The sequence below is a fragment of the Vespula pensylvanica genome, chromosome 23 (genome assembly GCF_014466175.1).
Source record: "Vespula pensylvanica isolate Volc-1 chromosome 23, ASM1446617v1, whole genome shotgun sequence".
Taxonomy (NCBI): Eukaryota; Metazoa; Arthropoda; class Insecta; order Hymenoptera; family Vespidae; genus Vespula; species Vespula pensylvanica.
Genome location: NC_057707.1, coordinates 214429 through 238992, shown reverse-complemented (window position 1 = coordinate 238992; position 24564 = coordinate 214429). Strand labels below are relative to the sequence as shown.

General features: G+C 32.7%; 2 protein-coding genes across 7 annotated transcripts in view; one reads left to right on the top strand and one right to left on the bottom strand.

Annotated features, from left to right (window-relative positions):
- The window catches only part of LOC122636710 (leucine-rich repeat-containing protein 4B), a 58168-nt gene extending 35589 nt beyond the window's left edge, over positions 1–22579 (top strand). For 2 of the 5 annotated variants that reach the window (XM_043828245.1, XM_043828239.1), the window contains exon 3: positions 22223–22337. The gene's annotated coding sequence lies outside the window, so the exon portion shown is untranslated. Of the gene's footprint in view, positions 1–3870; positions 4003–21174; positions 21196–22222; positions 22338–22460 lie in introns of those variants that run through there. The other 3 variants (XM_043828243.1, XM_043828244.1, XM_043828240.1) reach the window with 3 other exon arrangements.
- LOC122636709 lies at positions 135–22976 on the bottom strand. 2 transcript variants are annotated; one of them, XR_006329012.1, is made up of 14 exons: positions 22020–22976; positions 20801–21026; positions 17804–17919; positions 16146–16382; positions 15383–15534; positions 9247–9463; positions 8991–9152; positions 8051–8248; positions 5144–5253; positions 3685–4001; positions 3256–3516; positions 2679–3066; positions 848–1597; positions 135–771 (listed from the first exon to the last, which is right to left on the bottom strand). XR_006329012.1 is itself a non-coding variant. In XM_043828238.1 (13 exons), exons 1-13 carry the CDS (start codon positions 22839–22841, stop codon positions 1399–1401), a joined length of 3405 nt encoding a protein of 1134 aa, XP_043684173.1. In that variant the 5' UTR covers positions 22842–22976; the 3' UTR covers positions 135–1398. The 2 variants fall into 2 exon arrangements, 1 of the variants encoding a protein (XP_043684173.1); XM_043828238.1 differs by having other exon boundaries at positions 135–1597.
- Positions 22977–24564: the final 1588 nt, after the last annotated feature.

Below are 24564 nucleotides of genomic sequence, written 5' to 3'. Positions count from 1 at the left end.
ACATACATACATACATACATACATACATACATACATACATACATACATACATACATACATACATACATACATACATACATACATACATCGAAACTACAAAGAAATCAAAGGGATTAAATAAAAACTTCATTTCGTTATTAAAAATTCATGAAAGTTGTTTATCGACGATATAAATTTGATCCCGCTAGGAATCTCAAAACATCGCAGATAGCTATTTTCTTACTTTTACACGACACTTATTCGTTTCTCAAAGATAATCATTTATTCTGTAAAAACAGAGAAAGAGAGAGAGAGAGAGAGAGAGAGAGAGAGAGAGAGAGAGAGAGAGAGAGAGAGAGAGAGAGAGAGAGAGAGATGAAAGATATTAACATAGTTTATTATAATTAATAAAATTACCATACTAGTGTAGTAATTGCTACGCCATGTTATTCCCTCCCCCTTCCTCTCTTTAGAAATCTCCATTCCTTTATAAGCATCAACTTTTAATTGCCTAATTGACAAACCTTGTAGAGTAGTTCAAGTCTAAAGCCCTTTTAAAGTCTACTACTAAAGGTTTCCTTGTAGTTTCCTTTGTATACAAAATGTATGTATGTGTGTGTGTGTGTGTGTGTATGAGCATTCGAAATTACTGTGTTTGTTAGTTTACTTTTTCTCTTTCTTCTTAATACTCATTGAAAGGTAATATAATGATTGTAATATTATTGTCACTCGCTATGAAACTATCTTCTTTTGTTAATTCTACTAATCTTGAAATGTAATATTAATTTATACCTGTAGATAAGAGATAAGCTTTTTTATTAATTAATTTTGTATTAAAAGAGATCTGAGTTGCTATAAAAACTCTTACATAGTACCTTTATGTACGTTGTATGTGTGTATGTTTGTGTAGGCGTTCGTACGTGTAAATCGTTTTATTAAAATATTTTTGAACACTATTCGATGTGTGATGTGATCTTCTGTGTTGACCAATCGACGATCTTAGAGTTCTTTATATCTTTTACTTTTGATCCTAAGAATTATCAGGTATAGGAATTTGTAATTTCATATTCATTGAGTGTCGGATAAATTACTGAGAAATTTGGACGACTAAAAGACATATAAATTAATAAAAAAGAAATAAACAATGATATAAGAAAAAAAGAACAGCAATATTTTTTCCTTTCTTCTTTTTAAATGAATATGTTGCAGATAGACTACCGCTGTAATCTTTTTTCTCTCTCGCACCCATTAAGTCTCTTCCTTCGGCCCTCTTTAAATCCCAATTTCTTTGGGCGTGTAAACTTTTGAGTCAAGCGAAAGTAGTTTTTTCGTCGATGCAATCAGGCTACTATGTGTGCATGTGTGAGTGGTGTGAGGAGGGAACTGTAGTACGTGCAACCTCAGTATCATAAAGTCACATTAAGGACTGTCCGGCGTATTTTCCTTCCAAGCCAATATGGCGTTCATGTCCTTAATACCACGCGTGCTCCATGGCTCCAACGGATCCGTCGTCGTCGTCGTCGTCGTCGTCGTCGTCGTCGTCGTCGTCGTTTCTAAAGGCACCTTATTTCGCTCAATCGATTCTCTTCTACTTGCTGGCTCTTCCTTGGGTGATATTCTGCGCATATAATTAAAAAAAAAAATAAGGGTTTATTAAATATTCAAAGGAAATTACAAAGATTTTTGAGGGGTATTATTAAAATTATATAACAGTAAATATCAAAATATTAAGAAATTTTGCAATTTTATATCGTTGAATATATGTGTCTCTCTATGTGTGTAAGTGTGTGTGTACACACACACACACACACACACACACACATAAGGAGTAGAAGGAAACTCTACAGAACAGCACATGTTTGAGTGCTCTAAATCCTCCGACTTGCCACAGCGACTACTTGTCGATATTGTCTTGAGTATTGAGTTTTCGCTTTCTAGAAGTTACGCCTACACGAACGATAATTGATTTATCGAGTGCATGAGATACGCACCAATGCAAACCGATTTCCTTAGAAATATCATCAAGAACGAGAGAGAGAGATAGGTGTGACTATTCAATTCAATAGCATTTCGAACAAACTACATGTACGCACGCGCACGCACACACCACATCTAAAAATTTCTTGTCATAAACGTAATAATAAAAAATAAAAAAATGACTTGGTTAATATAAGAGGATAATTGTTCGTAGAAATATTGAGTAAGTTCGGTCAAGTGTGATAATCAATTTCCTGTAATGAAATATGGATGCTTTGTAGCAATAATCGGCTCAATTAAACGACGGAAGACGACGAGGTCGTATTAAGAAGGAAAAGAGAGGATACGATGTCGTTCGAGATAAAATAAGAGAGAGAGAGAGAAATAGATGGATATATAACCTCTCTATCTTCCTCGATATTTACTTTCCTCGTGCAGGACGATAGATAATTATCAAATCGAGCGAGAAAATGATTCTTCCGAATAAAAATACGAAATTAATTTGGTTAAATGGATATAGAGATAGTAAGTGATAAAATCAACATATTGGACAAAATGACGGAATCATATCAATGAAAAACGCTCGATTATATTTGGCGAAGAAAAATTTTCTAGACAAATGTTGACTCTTGTGTCGATTTTCTTCGTCTTCTTTTTCTTTTTCTCAAAAAAAAAAAAAATAAATAAATAAATAAATAAAAAATAAAAAAAAATAAAGCTACCTATTTCTAGCTGTCTTCGGCCGTCGTCTGTGTGGCTTATCCTGTAACGGATTGCGAGTACCACCATTTTGCTCGACCTCGCCCTTAATTGTTTCGACAGACTTCTTGCGATCTTTGTTCAGGATACGCTTCGTCGGGTCCTCTTCCGGGCCATTCAACAAAGATCTATAACCGATAATATTCTCGTCGACGTACGTCGACGTCGACGTCGACGAAGACGATGACGATGGCGCCACTGCCGTCGCTGCTACCACCGACGACGACGACGATGACGACGAAGAACCGTCGGTGGCAGGCTTGCGTCCAGATTTTTTTCTACTCTTCATAAATCTGTTGTTCGCTGACCTGATTCTTCGTAGATAGGACTCCGTTCCTAATGTTTTTTCATCTTAAACAAATACGCGGAATATTTAAACATTTTATAATAACTTCTTCTTTTTTCTTTTTTTTTTTTAGTTAGCATTAAATTATAATTTGTTTTATTTTTTTTTTTTAATTAAAATTGAAGAATCACTAGCCTTACGAAGACTGTAAAAAGTCCAACAATATTTAGATAAATAAAAATTAATTATCTTACTGGTGCAAAGATCATTGTCGCTAGACTCAACAAAATATTGCTTCTTCGGCAGAAAACTTTCGACGGTTGTGGGTATCATGATCATAGCTAAGCCTTCTAAAATTTGTGACGTCGATCGTGTGTCCGTCTCTATCTTTACTGACTTTTCCGCTACCTCCAACACATCTTTGGCTAATTTTGGAAGCAATTCTTGATCGTTTGTCAACTCTGATGCTATGATCAACTTCAAAAACGGATCTTCTTCTTTTAATAGTTTCGTTTCTAAACGAAATCATAGATAGATTAATTTTTTTTTATACACAATTAAACATTTAGCTATATCATTTAATAAAGGATGAATTCATTTTGTTAATTAGATCGAAAGAGATAGATTTTTAAAGGATCAAAGATACTAAAAGAGAGACTAAAATTGTTTCTTTGTGAACTCACCAATGGGAACATTTGTGGGTTCAATGGGTTTTTCAATGAAATCGGTAGTAAGCTCAGTTAATTTGCTCGAACTTGCAAGTTTTACTTGGGAATTCTCTTGAACATTCGTTGAAGGTATACTCTGACAACTACTAGTGACTTTTGCTTGTATCTTAGCTTGTTGTTTCTCGTTCACGTTGCTGCCAGGTATTCCCTCGGTGGTACCCGCAGAGAGATCGAAATCATGAGCGAAGGCCATCACGTCCAGAGCTGCGGTGAGTGCGTCACCAAAGCCAGCGGTCAACGCGGAAACTTCGGTGTTACCGCCGACGTTTGGACTGGAATGTAATCGTAATAATTCTTATGTCAATCAGTCTTCTAAAGTTGTTAACAAGTTTTATAATTTAACATTTACTTATATAACTCTTAACTTAACTTAATTTACGTTTACAAATGCCGCAATATAAGAAGATACATTTTTCCTATATAGATTGATTCTACAAGAACAACTTTAAATTCAATGCATAAAAATTACATGTACATGTATTTGTGTGTATGTGTGTGGAAAAAAATAGCTAGATTTATTACGCATTATTTTTTCTATGAGCAGTTTTAGAAATACATAACAGATGAAAAGTTTTCAATCCTATTCCATTTTTTATTCCATTCGAAACGTAGACAGGAAGTAATTATTGATTGCGAAACGATAACAAAAAGAAAAAAAAAAGATATGTTACATCTCGATGCAGACTCTTGAGTCATTTCTTGCGAAGGCCACATGCGGCAAAATTCAAACTCGCTGCGTTTCTACGTTTTTCACCGATGAATCGCTCGCCGATCCCGTTTCAATGTATATGTATATATTTCTAATGCATCAGAAAGAAAAAGATAGATAGATAGAAACGTAATACGCAATAAATTGAAAGCGGTTCATGAAATATTCAATTTAACTGGTGATTTTCTTTTTCTTGTTTTCTTTTTCTTGCATTTCATTTGACAAGGACATCCTTTTGATAAAAAAGCATTTTAGAAAATTTATTCAATAACATATATGTCAATTTTTAAGTATCAATTTTTAATTATCAATTCCAATGTAATATTTATATATTCCTATATAATCTAATATGCAACTCATAAATAAAATGTATTATCTTTTCTTTTTTACTTTTTCTTATACAAGATACAACTATATTTTTGTTATATTTATATATACAATATGTATATATATATATATATTGTATATATATACATATATGTACAATATATATACAATATGTATAATATATATATATATATATATATATATATATATATATATTGTATATACATATACAATATAGAAAAAGATAAGTGTATATAGTTGATTTGTTATACTACGTAACATATAATAAAGTTGAGTAATACGTCCTGGTGTCTACAAAGCGACTATATCTCATAATCAATTACATCACAATTTACATAGATTATAGCCATCACTTGCCTAGCTCGTACAGGCGTTGAAAAGGATTCCCGTCCCCACATTATCTGTCGCAGTTCCTCACCAGTCATACCTCGTTTCTTCAGTGCATTTATTGTGACTTTTCCAACGCGCTGTAAACAAAATAATCAATTAATACGACTGGATAATTTCGTTAATGATTCATATATATTTTTTTTTATTAAACATTACTTTTATTAAACTAAGCAAAATAAATCTAGCAAATGTAATAAATGTGAATTAATTAATAATGATTATTGTTGTTATATTTTCTTTTCCTATTTTATTTCTGTTTTTATTTTATTTTATTTTATTTTATTTTATTTTTTTTTTTTTCTAATAAAAAAATATCGTAAAATTGTGAATTACATAAACTCGCTTTTTATATCTATATGCATAGAGATGTGTGTATGTATATATATATATGAGCGTGCAAATACATTTCGTTGTAATAATTAAAAAAAAACTGAATTGTATTTATTTCATTAAACTTATTAACTTCAAGATTGTTAATAAAAAAAATATTGAAAAATTTTTTATATCAGTTAATCAATCGTATATACATACAATTGGTTTGTAAAAGGATAGGAGACAATATCACATTATACGAATGCGATGCGATAAAAGCTCACAGCATGGTGTCCTTTTAATTATGCTAGTCGTGCGATTAATCGACCGATTGAGTTACGTGCAACGAGTGAGTGAGTGAGTCAGTGAGAGAGAGAGAGGGAGAGAGAGAGAGAGAGAGAGAGAGAGAGAGAAAGAGATAATAGAGTTATATAGTATTATCGATTTCAACGATCAACGCTTATGTGTTTGCTTGCTCGTTTTGTAACGACGAAATGTCTCATTAAATAACTAAATAAAATACTTTTATACTTTTCATCTTCATATGTTGACTTCTATTATCTTTATATAAATTTTTTTTGTTTTGATTAGGAAAAGTTATATTATCGTATAAGATATGTGTGTTCTTGTAATGAGCTTTCGTTTATTTTTTATATATTAAAATATTAATACTAATCAAATTCATCGACGAACACTTGTTACGAAATCGATAATTAATTGAGTCGCCAAAATGGATACACGTTGTGTTTAGATGATACATAAATTTTTCGATTAATCCTCATAGATGAGGTTATTAATGGCCATTGATAAAAATGGACATTGTAAGTACGTAATTGCGTGTTCGTATAGCCATAAACGATATTAATATCTTCGGATTATTTGATATAAATTACGATATTAATAATAATTAAATTATTATATACACGAGATATATTAGTGTAATATATATATATATATATATATATATATATATATACACACATATACATATATACATATAGACTCACATATATATAGACATACATACAACATATATACTGTGTGTATGTGTGTGTGTACATACTAAATGCGAAATTGATTAGTAATTGCATCGTTAATTTGTATTTGCATGTGCGCATAACAATTTTTGTGATTATTCCTTGTAGAATGTTAATATTAATTAAATTCATCGATATAGACTAATTGTATAATTTTTAATTATTTCCATTACTATTGTGTATATGTTTGTATATAGCGATATGTAGTTACATCGTCCGCAATTAATCCTTATATAATATTAATACTAATCAAACTTATCGATATATTCTAATTGTGTAATTTATAATTAATTCCGTTATGCTAAGTGTACACGCTTGTTTACACAGTAATACGTATTATATAATTTAATTATAATTCATTTAATTCTTACAGATTTTCCTTTATAGGATACTAATACTAATCAAATTCATCGACAGACTAATTGTGAAATTTATAATTAATCACATAGCTAAGCTGTATGCTGCGCATAGATGATAATATATAGTACATAGACGTTTCGATTATTCCTTACAGATTAGGATACTAATATACTAATCAAATTCATCGATATATAAGAGATATAGATATAAGAGGCACGAGCTAATAGCGAAATCGATAATTAATTACATCATTTAGATTTGTACATACATATGCATACGTACATAATGTACCACACCTTACGATCGTTCCTTCTCGGCTCGTACATTAATACTGATCAAATTTATTACAAGCTAACCGTGGAATGTATACACTTGGATAAATTGTAAACAAGTATGTATGTATGTTCTCTTATTTAGATAACTCAACTTCCATTACTTTTACGTTATTTTCACATATATACAAAAACAAAGTTAGACGGTAAACACGTCGAGGTACGTTTACTATGAGAAACAATTTTTAATTATTTTAAATATATACATTCATTTGTAAATTCCATAAAAATCTTCTTCATAAATTTATTAGACTCATTGCATATTATGGCAACGACGTAGATATATGTATATAACGATATATTCCTATGTAATAATATATATCACGTGTTTCGGTTAATTCCTATACATTAGGATATTAATTCTAATAAAATTCATTACACATTATTAGTGAAATAAATCGATATGCTTGGATAGATTCTACATTCTAAACGCGACAATGTATCGACAAATGCTATAAATGAATTATACACAGATGACCATATATATAGGAATATGGAGAGCAACGTTTACCATGAAACAATTTATTATTTAAAATATACGTCAATACGAGAAAAATCTGTCCAAGTTTTCTTCCTAAATTTATTACAGTCATTGTACTATGCCACGACACATACATGCTCACACGCCATATATATATATATGTATATACGTATGGGTATAAGTTCAAAATCAATCGAATGGAAAACCGATAAATAAATTTGAGAGTGTACAAATCTCTCTATCGAAATTGATTGTGAATGCGTGCGTGCTGTTGGCGATAAACGAGTCTACGTGAATCGATAAATAAACAATAAATGAGATAAATAAATAACAAAAAATGATGCAACCTCACCTTCCAATTAGAGACTGCACCTTTACGTTGCTTAGCTCTCGTTTTCGATTTACTCTTGATTATTAACACACCTCTTTGTTCGCACGCTGGATTATTTGGATCGTCACCCGGACCTAACTTTATGCTGTATTCTTGTAGATAATTGTGCGCATCTTTTTGCGATACTGCACGCTCCAACGACACTACTATTTTTGCCCACTACATAATCGTAATTAATTATTAACAACTAATATTACATTTCTTTATGATATATATTTATATTATTTATAAATATAAAGAAATATATATATCTAATTTATGTATTTATATTAATGATTATATATATTATACATATGTATTATATATATATATATATATATATATATATATATATATATACAATGCATGGTTTTCTTTCTCTTTTTATATCTTTTTATATGAGTTATATATTATTGTAATTATTTTCATTTCATTGAGAAATATGTTCATCAGTGATTTTCTATTTAACCGATATTTGTAAATATAAAAATAAAAAAAAAATAATACAAACATATTCGTCTGATATTTCTTTTTCTAATATTTTTCATTTCGTATTTAAAATCGTAATGCTTTTGTCTGTCCTCTCTAGACGCAAATTTCATTATAATTTATAATACTTTATATTTTCACTGCATTTGGTAGCGGATTTGACATTTACAATATGATTTACGTAATACTACTCTTCTCTTCTATATTATTATTATTATTATTATCACAATGATATAATTATTAATGGAATTGTTATTACAAATTTTGAAACGTTCCAATGTAATCCGCATTAATAAATTTAACGTTCTTAACTAATAATGAGAAAATTGTAATTATTTAATTTTCTTTTATTTTTTATTTTTTTTTAGCTAATACTACAAACGTTACTATTAAGTTTCTGTATTATAAATGTGAAAATTATACAATATCTTACTTGTTTTACCCATTCTTTTTCACTCTGTTCGATCACGTGAGCATATGTATTACCCATCATGGCTATCAACATATTGAGTAGTAATATCGGTACTAATACCATAAATATGGCGAACACTGTTTTGCTAAGATTAGGATACGTTGTGTAACTCAAATCGGTGTACTGTGAATAATACAAAATAGAAATAAAAATCATTTGTTGAGTTAAAAAGAATATTAGAATTTTATTATTAAACAAAATGTTAAGAAAAACTTACGTTATAATCACCGAGAGTTATTTGAAGTAATGCCATCCAAGTAGAATGATAATAATGATAAAGAGATGATTTGACACCAGGAAAGCCTTTATAAAGAAAGTAAAACGATTGAGAGAATCCGAATAGAACGACAGCATAGATGATACCAAATGTAAGCATATCTCCTGTTATCATGCTATATATCATGGTGACGAATGGTCCAGTCAGTCGAATAGCTCTGTTTCATTAGAAGAAGAAAAAAAGAAAAATAATTAATTTTATAAACAAATAATTTTTAAAACAATTTCAAATTACTATTAAATTTGATGTGTAATCAATGCTACGTTAAACTTATAAAATGATAAGAATAAATAATATTATATAATCGTCGTATTAAATTAATTTATTATCCATTTAAATATAAAATAACACCTTGACACAATCACAATGTGTGACTTGAGAGGAAAAGAGATAGCGAGATATCCATAAAAGATTAGAGAGAGAGAGAGAGAGAGAAAGAGAGAGAGAAAAGAGCTTCTCGTAACGAAGGCTTTTTACATAACTGTTCTATCTCCTTTTCCCTCACGAAGCGGAAGAAGAAGGTTACAAGGAAAATGGCCGAGGAAAGGAAGGAAAAGAAGTTGAAGAATTATTATCTTCATAGCATATATCCCTTCTTTCTGTCGTCTACTATATCCGTAAAATGACAGCGCTTATTGCGGTCTCGTTATCCTCTGGTTCACTCTTTTCTCTCTTCCTTTCTCTCTCTCTCTCTCTCTCTCTTTCTCTCTCACCTTCTTTCCAGAAAGACATAAAGGTAGAATACTACTAAAGAGAGCGAGAGAAGGAAGGCAGAAAAATACAGGGTGGGCCAAAAGTGTTCCTAGGCTAATTTTTTTTTTAAATCTCATTTTTGTTTCAAATCGTAAAGCTACAAGCCTAAAATGTCTCGAGGATTAACTGATTTTTAAAATGACCTTGAAACTTTTGGCCCAGTCTATATATCTTTTATTTAAAATCTTATTTATTCAAATCCAGATTTGAATTGATGACAAGAAATTAGAAAAATTCAGTAATCAAAGACAAGTAACGAACGATGTCCATGATCCATGGTCCATACTTGAATGGACAACCACAAGTTTTTATTCGTTATCCTCTTCTTTATTATCTTCTCTCTTTTATCTTTGTTGTAACTACCTCGATCATCTCTCGTTAACGAAATCGACTTAAAACAATTAGATATTCTCTCTCTCTTTTCATAATACTTTTCGACAACAGAGAGAGAAAGAGAGAGAGAGAGAGAGAGAGAGAGAGAGAGAGAGAGAGAGAGAGAGAGAGAGAGAGAGACTACTTTTCGTCCAATTTTCTATCGAGTCTGTACCTTCCCTTGAACTTAACTCCGTCGACGTAGATTTATGAACGTCAGTAACCCCAGTGACTAGATAAGGTCACATATCGATTAGAGTTAGGAAGAAGATGAGGAGAGAGAGTCCCTCCATGTTACTGATGAACCAAACTCGATCGATACGCTGACACATCAGAACAGAACGCAGCTGCATTATCATTTATTATTTCTCAAGATTCTTAGGAAATATTAAAAATGTCAATCACTTATTAACTAAAGTATATTTGAAAATAACTACTACACATTAGGTATTACAAAAATTATTTTATAATTTTACTTATCAATTAAAATTTTTTTTTGCATTCGAATAATAATAATGCATGGAAACAAAAAATTAAATAAAATTTAAAGAGCTCGAAATATTGAATTACAAAAAAAAAAGAATAGTATGAATAAAAGCATTGTAAAAAATCTTCTTCTAAAAATTAAATATTAATGAAATATTGTAATATTCATGTCCTATCTCCATCATCAGAGACTTTGAGGAAATGAATTTAGTGTGTCCAGATTGGTTCTGATGTAATGGTGACTATAGTAAGTGCACTTATACACTCGCGTATTATGATGCACCGTATACGAAGAAGTGGGTAGAGGAAGGTAGCAGAAGCGCGCGAGGCTGCTGGCTTTTACTCATTACCAAACGTTGATGTACTTAAACGATATCGCCAGGGACAAAAGGGACGCGTTGATGGACAGTAATTATACCCGAGTGTGATACCACTTTGACACTATATCAACTAAATAAATCTAATGTGTAGTACTTACTCTCTTTCTCTCTCTCTCTTTCTCTCTCTCTCTCTCTCTCTCTCTCTTCTTCTCCCTCTCCCTCCTCTCTCTTTATAAAGTATATTTTAGGGAGTTAATAACTGTCAATTTTTATTTTCAGTAGATCCACATTTATTTTTTTATTACCAAACTACTCGGCAATAATAATAATAATAATAATAATAACAATAACAATAACAATAACAAGAATTATAATAACAATAATAATAATAACAATAATAATAATAATAATATGGTTTTATAAAAATAAATCTTGCAAATGAACGAGCTATAATAATTGTAATGTATAATGCATTTGTTAAAAGTTCGATTCTGCATATAACAACTCTAAGATATTCTTTTCGTTCGAGAACAGGAAGGGTAAAAAGGTTGTGTGTGTGTATAAAGATTTATATACATATATATGTGTATGAAGATATATATATATATATATATATATATATATATATATATATAGAAAGAAAGAAAGAAAGAGAGGGAAGTTGCTATTAAAAATGTTTTCTTCTTATTTCCGGAGTGCATCCGGTTTGAGAACAGAACAGAACAGAAAGTAAAGACCCGTGTTTTGAATTTTAATCGGTGTTTTCACAAAAATGTCAAAATGTAACATTCTCTTAGATACAAATAAACAATATAAATCTCTTAGATATAATTAAACAATAATGATCAAGTATTTTCGTCCGACAATTTTGTTTCTTCTTTTTCTATTTTTAGCCTCATTCTCAACGAGGTCAAAATTATTGAATGTAACGTCCGTTGCAAAAAGAAGTCAACGGATAAAATAAAATAAAGGGAAAAGCGATTGAATTGTCGTCATTATCATTATCATTATTATTATTAATATTATTATTATTATTGTTACTGTTGTTGTTATTGTTATTGTTGTTATTGTTATTATGTTATTATTGTTGTTATTGTTATTATTGTTATTATGTTATTATCGTTATTATTGTTATTATTATTATTCCCCATAGACAAGAGAAAGAGCTTTTTCAGCTGCATTGAAAATGATTTCAACTTTCGTGTAATAGGTTCATAATTTGGGGAATTCGATATGAAAGGATTCCGTGTTCTCTATGCACGAGCTGCCGCATAAACGTGCAACGTTATATGGTATACGTAGCTATAAAATATGTCTATATATTCCCGATCGTTCCATTAAACCGGTGTGAACATTTAACACGAATGCATATGTTTTATTTCTTTGATTATAGAATCGATTATAGAATCTATCGGTATATGTGTGTGTGTGTGTGTGTGCGCGCACAAAATATTCAATATAAAGTTTCAAGATAACATTAAAAATCAATTACTCCTTTTCTTTTTAGGCTAATTTTTTGTTCAGATTGCAAAACAGATCGTAAAGATGCAAGCCTAAAAAATCTCAAAGAAGAATAATCGATTTTTCGATAATCACTTAAGAGAACTTCTATAATTTTCCTGCTTAGAAATTATTGACCGTCCCTGTATAAAATTAAAAAAAGAAGATTATTTATTCCTTTTATTAATACTAAATTTTAGAAAATGTTTATTTACATATACAACTCATGTGGAATTTTCTCTATACGTTTAGAGCATCAAAACAAAAGATCTATTGATCATTTTCGTCTTTACGGAAACAAACGTTTTCAAGATTTACGCACACGTGTTCAAGAAGAAGGATGCTTAGTCGGAAACATTCTCGCGGAAGTGGATTTATCGGTAGGGTGACTATCAACACGATAGAGAGAGAGAGAGAGAGAGAGAGAGAGAGAGAGAGAGAGAGAGAGAGAGAGAAGAGAAGTAGTCGAAATAGATAGGTGCTACGTCTATGGCAATGCACCAATGCACTTTCACGCCTATGAATTATCCTCGCGTTTTCGAATGATCGGCGACGAAGTGGCGACGGTTATACTTAGCATTACCATATTCCTTCTTCATAGCCATCGTACCTTCGTACCTCTTAACGTCAGGACTTGGCCTCAGAGTCATTACATTGGCGTACCACCTACATAAACCTTCCTAATCTCTCCCATTTTCTAATAACGTCGGTATATCCTATTAAATTTACTTATTGAAAATTTATTATATCTGTCATTATTCGTTCCTTTTTTTTCATTCTTATTAATAATTAATGCTAATTCTTTATTTTATCGTTACTTAGAAATCGTTAACTAATCACAACGATTTCTTTTTCTTTTTTCTTCTTTTTTCTTCGAAGAAAAAAAAAAGAATAAAGAAAGATAGGAAACGACCGAACGATAGGAAATTACCGAGAAAGAAAAGAAATATTTCGAGAGATTAATTATAGTTTCGATGGTTCGTTATCGCTGGGAACGTGACGGCACGAGGTGCAAGAACCCGACGAATATAATTTCCTCGTTGCGAGGTCAGACAAATTAATATTCGCTTCGCGATTCTTCTTTCCGTACGTGCACACGCAGCATTCGCGAATGCAAATAATAAGGTTTATTGTTCAAGATAGAAATTTTATTCCTTCTTTCCTTCCTTTTATTTCTCCAACTATTACAGAGCGAACCAAAAATTCCTGGATGATATTGAAAATAAATTATCCTTTTTTTAAGGCTTTTTCGAAGCTTTCCGTGGTTTGTAATTTTACAACATCTAGGAACGCTTATAGACCACCCTGTATAACCGAAACGTCCAATTTTTCCTTTCTTTTATTTCTTCTTTATCGACGTGACGGTCGGTAAAAAAGTTTCAAGTGTTTGATAAATATTTTGTTTTTCTTTTTCCAAATTAATTTTAATCGTATCTCTCTCGAGGGAGAATGCATTTTTTAACTTTTATATTATTTATTAAATTATATTATCTCGAGAGGCGAGTTATTTTAATACGAATAAATTTATTTATCATATTATAACTGGACAAGAAAGAGAAATAAAAAAAAAATTACTTTTGTCTCTTGCCGAGGTATGAATTATTTATTTATTTATAAAATTATTAGAACGTACGTATTATTAATTTAAAGTAATTCTTTTCCAAAAATACTGGAGATAAAAAATGCAGCGTGGACGATGGTCAGGCTTGTTGTAGTTTTACAATCTGAGAAAAAAATGGATCTAAAAGGTGTCAACAGAATAATCGATTTTTAAAATTACCTAGAAACTTTTGTAACACACCGTATAAAAAGAAAAACACAAACAAATTCATAGATGCAAAAAAGAAAGAAAATTAGAAAATTTGCAATGTAAAATGGCTACGTCAATGGCTTCCTAAGGCACTTATGAAGCAAAGGTTCGCCACGAGGCTTTCCTGGGAGGCTTTGCCTAGAAGGTTCCCCGAAGAAGCACACTGTCTCGCATCTTCGACAGTGACTTCGAGTGGCATTCCAGCTCTGCTTTAACGACACTTTGACGAACGTCTTTACCTCGTCGAGAGAACCTACTCCGAGAGAATGCAACGACGAGCTTGTGCTTCGGCCCGAACACAACGACGACGACGACGACGACGACGACGACGACGACGGACTCGAGCCAACGAGACCAAGCGAGTGGAAGAAAGAAAAAAAAGAAAAGAAAAGAAAAAGGAAAACGAAAGAGAGAAGGAAAAAGTTTCTTCAAAAGAAACAAAAAGAAAATGAGAGAGAGAGAGAGAATATTCGTAGATCATCGAAATTTTTATTTAAAAAAAAACGATCGAGAAGAAAGTAGTAACTTTCAAAGAATTCTTAAGAAATTATTCATCTTTGTTTATAACAACTTCCTGTATTTTTTCTTTCATAGTCGAGGTCTTCTTTCATAGTCATTTTTCTTTCATAAGCGATTTTATTATGCTTATTTTTTTAATATACAATACTACTGAGTTGAATAAAAAGTTCTTAGGTGGATCAAAAATGTTACCAGGCGATTTTAAAAATCAATTACTTATTTTCGAGATTAAAAAAAAATCATAGCAAATTACTTGTGCTTTTTATATAAAAACATAAGAAATAAGTGAAAAAAATAGGAGGTTTTATCGACATACCCGGCAAAAAACATAAGAAGAAACCAAGAGCCAGGCACGGCGACAACCAAGATGGCATCCTCGGCGTCACGATTGGCAGCGAAACGGCATGGTATGCAGGCAAGAATGAGCAAATTGCTAATGACGAAGATCAATTTTGCCGGCTCGTGCGTCTGAAATTCAAATCCTTTTATCAAATTATTTTGTTGAAATGTCAAAAAGAGAGAGTTGTAACGAACGATCATAGGCACGGTCTTTGTTATCAAAAACTTTGTTATTAGCGAACTTAGAAAAGAAAAATGAATAAAAAAACACACGAACAAAGAAAGAAAAAAAAATTACAGAGAAAGAGAAATAGAGGAAGTAGTATTATGTATAATAAAAATATATGTAACTGGCGAATTGATCATTAACATAATCATGATTACTATCATCATGATCGTAGTAACTCTTAGATGTAAACTTTGAAAAGAGCTAATATGTATATCAATGGGTGCATCTCTCGTGACTGGTTACAGTTCGTTGGCCAACCGTTTGCGTAACATTTCTTGTTTATACCCTTCCCCATCTCTCATCAAGTTGTGAGCCAGCAATGTCTACTAGCTATTTCGTGATCAAGAAACGTTGGACAACGTTTCGTGATATTAAAGAAGATGATATCTTCTTCCTCCATTTTTTTTCTCTTTCTCTTCGTTCTACTATTGTTGTTTTTTTATTATTTTTTTCTTTCTTTCTTTCCTTGTTTTATTTTTTTTTTCTTTTCTTTTTTTTTTTTTTTTAATACCAGTTGCTTGAGAAAGGATAGCAAGCCGACGTTGACCATTTCACCGCCTAGCTGAACGAGAATGTAGCTGAGTACTCCGAGAACGGTGATACACTCAGCTGCTATGCGTGCCATCTCCGTTATCTCCTCCGGCCATTTAAGAAGAACAGCATCCAACTCGGCAGGTCGCAGGTAAACCGCCAGAGACAGTGATATCAAATGGAACGCCAGAATTATCAAACGTTTCAAGAACTGTAACTTTGGTATAACGGTTCAATCAGATTTTATCCTTTGACAATTTCTTTTCGCATTACATTATTACATTGTATTATATCTACGGTAATATTGTACAGTATTATTAGTACGGTATAATAATATAATATCGTGTAACAGTAATAATGTATTATTTACTGTAATATTATTATCACAAAACTTTACTATTAAATATATTGTTATATATTAAATATAATTGTCTATGCGAGCCTCAATTGCACACATACACAAATATACAGACATGTATAAGAACAGATTGAAAACGAAACTCTCATCGTAATATAAATGAGAGTGATGGAGATAAAAAAAAATATATATATATATATATAGAGAGAGAGAGAGAGAGAGAGAGATGCGATAGGGATGAATCGTAATTGCGATCAGAGAATCGAGAATTGACAGACTCCTCTCTCCGACGTGAGCCAAAATTGCTTGGAGATCGTTCGATCGACGTCACAACGTTGATGGTCACTGGACTAAGTTGAAATAATTCAGGCAATTATTTGCGATCACTCGAAAGCCTCATCGACGTCGCACTTGTTGTATGTACCATGAAAATCGTTCTATGGGATTCTCTCGCTCGAGAGATCAACTCGTCCTCGTCCTCGTCCTCATCCTCGTCCTCGTCCTCGTCCTCATCCTCATCCTCGACCTCGTCGTCGTTGTCACTCGAACGTTCGTAAAATAATAATACAAAACCTCTGTCCACACATGCTGGATGCGATACCAGAGTACTATCTATACGGTGAGTTAAATGCTCTTAAGTGATTTTAAAAAATCAATTACACTTTTTCGAAACTTTTTAGGTAAAAATTTGTTATACCAAATTGTAAAACTACAAGTCTAACTTGTAAAGTTATAAGCCTAATCGCAAAAAGTCTATAAAAAGTCTCAAAAAAGAATGATTGATATTTTAATATCATTCAGGAACTTTTGGCTCACCCTGTATATATCTATGTCTATCTCTCTCAATCTCTTGTGATGATATCCATGCAGAACGCAGACTCAACCCCCCTCTCTCCGCAACCCTCTGACACTCTTACGTGAAAGTGACGCTAAGCGAAAATCGATCTCTCTATGTCTACCCTTTCCTAGGTTTATCCTCCTGTTTTCTCTCTTCCTCTCTCTCTCTCTCTCTCTCTCTCTTTCTCTCTCTCTCTCTCTTTCTCTCTCTCTGTCATTACGAATAATAAATTGCAAAAGGCACGAACAAATAAAATCGATGAAAGAAAAAGTAATCAATGATGACGAAACATTTGACTCGGTAGGGAATTTTTTTTATTCTTTTATTTTTTTATATTACTAAAAAAACCTTTCTTTCCTTTTGTATTTTTTATTTTTTTCGTTCTTTTTCCTTTTCTTCTTTCTTTTTTTTTTTTTTTGTTTATTTAAAATAAAATACTTACTCGGGCAAAGGTCTTCCATTTTTCCTCGAGTAATCGCTGAATAATGCCGCCGTCCAGCATGTCCAAGTGCTCCTCCTTCGTACCATTCAGGATGATGAATAGGGCGGAGTTCCAGTCTAAAATAGAAATTCGGCATGGGGACCGTTTGCGGGTTAATGAAACATCGCTTTTCGGGGGCTTCGAGGTTTCGAGGCCTTAGGGAGAACCGCGACCGCGATGATTATGACTTCTCCTTTCTCGACGACAGTCTATTACATGTCCACGAATTAGAATCTCATTCTACTATAGCTATACGCGCGCATTAACTGTTATATACAAAATTTCCCAGACTTGTAACTAAGATTTCAACGTTATATATCGCCATTTTTATCATTGTTAAAACATTAGATCAAGCTCTTTGGTATCTATGATAAATTGTTGGAAAAATATATTTTCTCTTCATTTTCAATGATCATAACAAAATTATTGATTTATCAAATTAAGATACAACGTGGATAATAGATAACAATATGAAACATTAAGATGAATGATTAATAAACTTTGAGAGGTATATATTTTACCATAGTTAGTCGTTGTCTCACGTCTTCTTGAAATATTAAGCACGTTCGTTTCAAGCTAAGATTCCCTCGGCCACACTCTCTCTCTCTCTCTCTCTCTCCCTCTCTCTCTCTCTCTCTCTCCCTTTCTTCCTTTTTCCTCCTTGTCCTTTTCTAACGTTATATCGCGATCGATATCTCGTAGAAGAGAGGCGTTGTCGCTCGACTACATGGAAGAAGTTTCCGTCAAGTCCTTGCGCCGAGCGTGTCCTTAGGGGTCCTTAATCACTCGAGCAAAGCAAAGCTGCTTTTACCGGCAGCTCGAGTGTACACGAAAATTTTCAATTTCACTGCCTTCAATCCAACCCGCCCCCTCCCACTTATCCCACCTCTTCAGCTACCTCCTCTCTGCTACAACACCCTCACTTCAACGGGTCAAACACTTTTTATTTTTTTCTGTCTTTCATTTTTTAGGTTTGACACCTCTATTGTTTCTACAAAGGATCGGAAAAATATAAAATGGATTTAATCGACACGCCATCATATTTTTTTTTTTTAATTCTTTTTCTTTTTTTTCCGTTGGTTCGATCAATTTTATACTGGAATTTTTATATTTTTTCTCGATTATACATAATTTCTAATGAAACATATTGGAACATAATTTATATCTTAATAAGATTGAAAGATGTTGACAATAGATTGATTTTAATTGAATTTCAGTTTTGTTCCACTAGTAACTTTATAATAAAATTAATGAATTTTCTAAAAGTCAAACGATCACGTTGCAATGTTAATTAATCATATTACACGGTCGATAACTTACTTTTCTAACAAATAATATGTTATGATCTAAATTACGATAGTTGAAAATAAAATAAAATAAAATAAAATAAAATAAAATAAAATAAAATAAAAATGTATCAAGCTGGATAAAAAATGTAAATAACAATAATAATAATATTAATGGGAAAAATTGACATAGAGATATAATAGGCATAACGCTAATGTCATCATCGATAAGAAATAAATAAATAAATAAATAAAAACGTATTAACAATTCTTCGCGTATATCAGCTAATCACACTTAACTATTTGGACGTTTCTAACCTAACGTTTTTAATTAAATAATAACGACAATATCAATAAAATAAGATCGATAAAGTTGGCCTAAAACTAGTACAATCTATTGATAATGATTGGAGAAGGCAAGTAGCAAGCGAGCAAGCAATTGGGCCAAAAGTCGATAGTAGTAGCTACTGAATTCGCTCCAACGATCACTTCCCAAGTCTTTCTTCTACCTATCTATCTATCTATCTATCTATCTATCTATCTATCTATCCATCTATCTATCTATCTAGATATAGGATCGAACGACAATAGGTTCAGTTCAGGATCGGAAAAGGGTAAGAGGGATAATGGATTCCGAAACTAAATGAAACGCGAGCTCCAGAGAGTCCGCGGCTAATCTCGAAACTTCGTTAAATGCCCGTAATTGCATCCTGCAACGACCCTTCTTCCCGTATCCCCCTACCACCACTTTAGGAGAAGGATCTCTTCGAAGTCCAGTCAGAAAACTCGTCTCAACGAAGAAGACAGATGTATCCTACTATACCTTCCATAGTTTCGCCTAAATCAGCTGATTAACTCGAGTCGATCGATAAACTTTTTCATCCCGTTGAAAAAAAAAATTACATTTACCACACACTAGTTCCTAGCTCATTTTTTTACATGGTGGGGGATTAAAAGTTCCTAAGTGATTTTAAAAATAAATTACTCTTTTTCGAGACTTTTCATCGAGTTAGCTCTCAAAAAAAAAGTAATTGATTCGTAGAATCACTTAGAAACTTTTGACCTACCCAGTATTAATGTCACCAGTATAAATTCAACATAATTTTTACAAAATAAAGTTCCTTTTTATTTATGTCTTTTTGCTATCATTTTACTAAGATTTCAAACACATTCGCGAGAGTAATTTTCACCTCGTGCATCCACTTATTTTTATTCTTATTCTTTCATGCTTGAATCTTGCCGGCATTACTTTTTCCACTAGATTAACTAGCAGTTTAGTCAACCTCCGCGGATACCTTCTTATCTCAACCTCCGAGTATACGTTCCAATGAAATTTTGCCAGAAATCCAAAGTTATTTAGTTTTTGATTTCATTAATTTTCCTACCTTCTCGACCGAGTTGTTTTCACTAAAAATCACGAGAAGGTCCGGATTAGAAACTATGCGATATAGCAGAAGAGCTAGATCACGAATCAGTTCGATCTTAAGTCATAGCAATTAGATGGAATATGCCAAAGGGAGATAGCTACAGTTAGAGGTAAGATCTCTCTTGAACGTCCTTGTCTCGCCACACATACACAGAGTAAGAGAGAGAAAGGAACGGACACACAGACAGACGGAGACAGATATCGCGATTCTCGTAAGCGTGTAATTCGATTAGCTTTACGACGTACTTGTTCTACCGTCGGGCAGGAGCGTGTCGAGTGCATTAAGAGGGTACGCCGAACAGGTGATATTACTGTAGCGCCAGAACTCTCGTGCTGACAGTTCCAGCATCTCTCGAAAGACCTCAGCACGTCCCAGCTGGCAGGCTAGTGTCAACGGGGTCAGACCAGCGGCGTTTAGAATCCCATTGCGAGCTGGAAGCTTCGGATGTCGTAGAGCATACCCGAACATGTCCTATATTGGATGTGATCAAACTGTGTATATGTATGTGTGTGCGTGCGTGGGTCTTTTACATATATATATATATATATATATATATATATATATATATATATATATATATAAATAGATATAGATACAGATATTATACTTTGTGTTGCAGAGTTAAGCGGTGATGAGTTTCCGGAACCAAGTCATATCCCTGTTCTAAACTATACTAATACGTTGGTATATCCGGAAAAAAGCTTGCGTTTCCAATTAATTTTTTATTTTTAATATTGAATTTTCATATTTTTCGAATTATTTATTAGTCATAATGTATAAAAAATGGAAACATTAGAAAGTAGTTATAAGTAATTAGATTATACGAGATATCCATTATACTGTACAGAGAATAAAAAAAAAGAGAAAAAAAGAAACGTTTTATCTGTTAATATTCTTCTTTTCGTTATTCTTCATATTCATTAAATTATCGTTTGAGAGTTTCGAATGTAAAGTTCAAAAGATCCATTTACTACGTATAAACACTCTGCATATCGTTCGACGTGTATTTAATTTTCGAAAAAATCTCGGACCAAACTTTCTCTTTCTCTTTCTCTCTCTCTCTCTCTCCTCCTCTATTTCTCTTTCTCCTTCTCTCATCTCTAACGCAGAATCGGTACGAATTAATCGAATAATTAATTAAATAATAAAGCTTTTAAACGGTCGGAGAGTGGAGCCGTCCTCACGTAAGCTCCGTCGAGCATGACTACTGAAAATGATATTTTCTCGCAGGGAAATATTACATGGATTGTTTCGTTTTTAATGGCATCAGTTTTCAGCTATCGAATATCATATTATAAACCCTGACTCGACTTCCACGAGTTAATTTAAAAAACGAAAAATAGATATCTATCTTATCGACAAATGCGACAAAATTTTTCTCTTTTAGTCTTTTCGAACATTCGTTAAAAAATGTCAAGTCTCTATTATTCTACTTACGAATATTATTTTGAATTTGTAACTCACCAGTTTATCGCAAACAACGACCATATGCAATATCATGTTCCCAAAAGAATCCTGTTCGTCGGGATCAGCACCTATATCGAGTAAAAGATTATAGACGCTCTCGTTAGCGCAGCAAGCGGCCCAAGCAAGTGGATATTCGCCGAGATAAGCGAGACCCTCGTAATCGGTATTCCTCGCTGGATTTGATCTTTGTTGATCTTTAGGAAGGAAGAAACTACCGATGGCACGTTGAGAAATAATAGCACCGGCATCTATCAGATCCTGTACCAGTTCATTATTGTTATAAGCAATGGCAAGATGAAGCGCACTGGCACCAAGATATTCTTCACCTTCTACCACATCAATGGCCAATCTTGGAAAACACTTGAGTAGAATCCTAGCGATCCTGGTATGCATTCTGGTGTCGCATATTATCAGTACGTGTAATAAACTTTCCCCTAGGGATCCACGATATTGCATTTGCCAGCATGCTTCGTGATCGTTCCACAATGCCAAAGGATCAAAACGTGACAAGGATGCTTCTATCGGTAATACCACTTGATCAAGATCGCGAAACTTCCAACGTAAGTATTCGGCACGATTGATTACCTGCCCTTTACCATCGCCATACATCAATATACCAAACTGTTCTCTCATCAACTTCTCCACTTCCGGCTGGCCGCCCAAATTATATGCCTCTATCAATTCACCCCCCTTCTTGTAATTTGCTAGACGATAGAGCAAACACTGATCTTCGTTGCTCGCCTGGCTTATCACGCGATCCAAGATCGAGCCAGCGTTGACCTGGCCTGCTCGTGATCTCCATGAACACACACCACCCATTCAGACATTCTCTTAACAACTTGGCTTCTTCTATTTCTTCTTCTTCTTCTTCTTCGTCTTCTTCTTCTTTTTCCTTCTCTTCTTATAGGGCCGAAGTAAGACTGGCTGAGCTTATCACTCGAATCTCGCCTGGATCTTTTCGAATACACTCAAGGTCGACTACTAGCCTACACATTTTCGAACACGGAAATATGTCTTTCCTTGAAAAATAAAAAAAAAATTAGTATAGTACTTTCGGAGATCTCATCCAATGACCACGACGACCACACTCGAATCGATCTAACTTGAGATAGCCACTCAAGATTGGACTGGAGTCTTTCTTCGAATGCAACCACCACACACAGCTGGTAAAGGAGCTTCCTTTCCGCAACTATAGCAACCGTACTCCTCGCCAAAGTAATCTATAACTTGTACCTGGTGCAACCAGACACGATAGGGTCACTGGGTGATGGCTACGATACCTTCCTCCTTCTACTTACATTTACTACTGTGCTGATTGCTTTTTTCTAGCGAACCTGGACACTAGAAAGAAAGAGAGAGAGAACAAAAATAAAAAATAAATTAAATTTGCTTCAGCTTTGCTTTCCTTGTTTTATCTTTATCTTCTTTTCTCTCGTGAATTTTCTTGAGAAAAAATTGCCATTGTAGTAGGAAATTGCGATTACAGTAGCAACTTTCACTTTTCAATGATCCGTCCTCAACACGATTATTAGACTAAAGATCCGCAAAAATACATAATGTGGCGCAACATATGTGTTTTCAAGGTTAACAATCAAAGTTAAATTCATATTAATCTAACTTGTTTTAGGATAGGATAAAGAACAAATGTCTAAGCATATTTCAGGTGACTCGACATAATTGCACTTTGAAACTGACTCATACATTCTTGTCAATGAATCCAAAATGATTCTTGTTACTTTGCGCTAGTAACCGATATACGTTGCATAAACTGTTATCAGAAAGAAAATTATGCCATATCTTTGGTGACATCATTCCTAGTTTTCTAAGAAGCAAAATGCTTAAAAAAGACCATGAATAATACATCGATGAGTGCATATTGTTATATATATATATATATATATATATATATATATATATATATATACACGTCGTCATCTCAAGAGAAACAGAATAAACGTGATTAATAATATTAATAATAATATTAATAAAGCATAGTAATAAAAAAAAAAACTATTAGTAAAAAATTATATAGAAGAAAGAAATAAAAACCAATTTGGACCGATATAAGAGAATAACTAAGATAAATTAAAAAAAATAATAATAACAAATAAAGATACCTCTTGATGATTAATGATAACAGAATATTCTACCAAGTAATTTTCTTCAAAGTTAAGAATAGAGGAAAGAAAGAAAGTCCACAAGTCATAAACGTGACGCCTTCCTTCATACACATAAGCGCTAACGCGATACGTAAGTATGTATGATTTACTCTGTACGCAATCATGGCGACTAACAACTATATGACGAGGCAAAAGATGAATCAACGCTTGCGTCGTACAATTTATCTGTCTTCGTCTTTTCTGTCTTGTCGGTACCAGTCTCCACGTAGACTTCGGCGAAATTTATTTTCAGACTGACTATTTTATCTTTTGAAACCTTAAACGTGATCTTCTACTCAAACAAAACATATTTACGTACATTATACATATATTATATTTAAATGTATGTTATTATTGCAAAAAAAAGTACAAAAACAAATAAT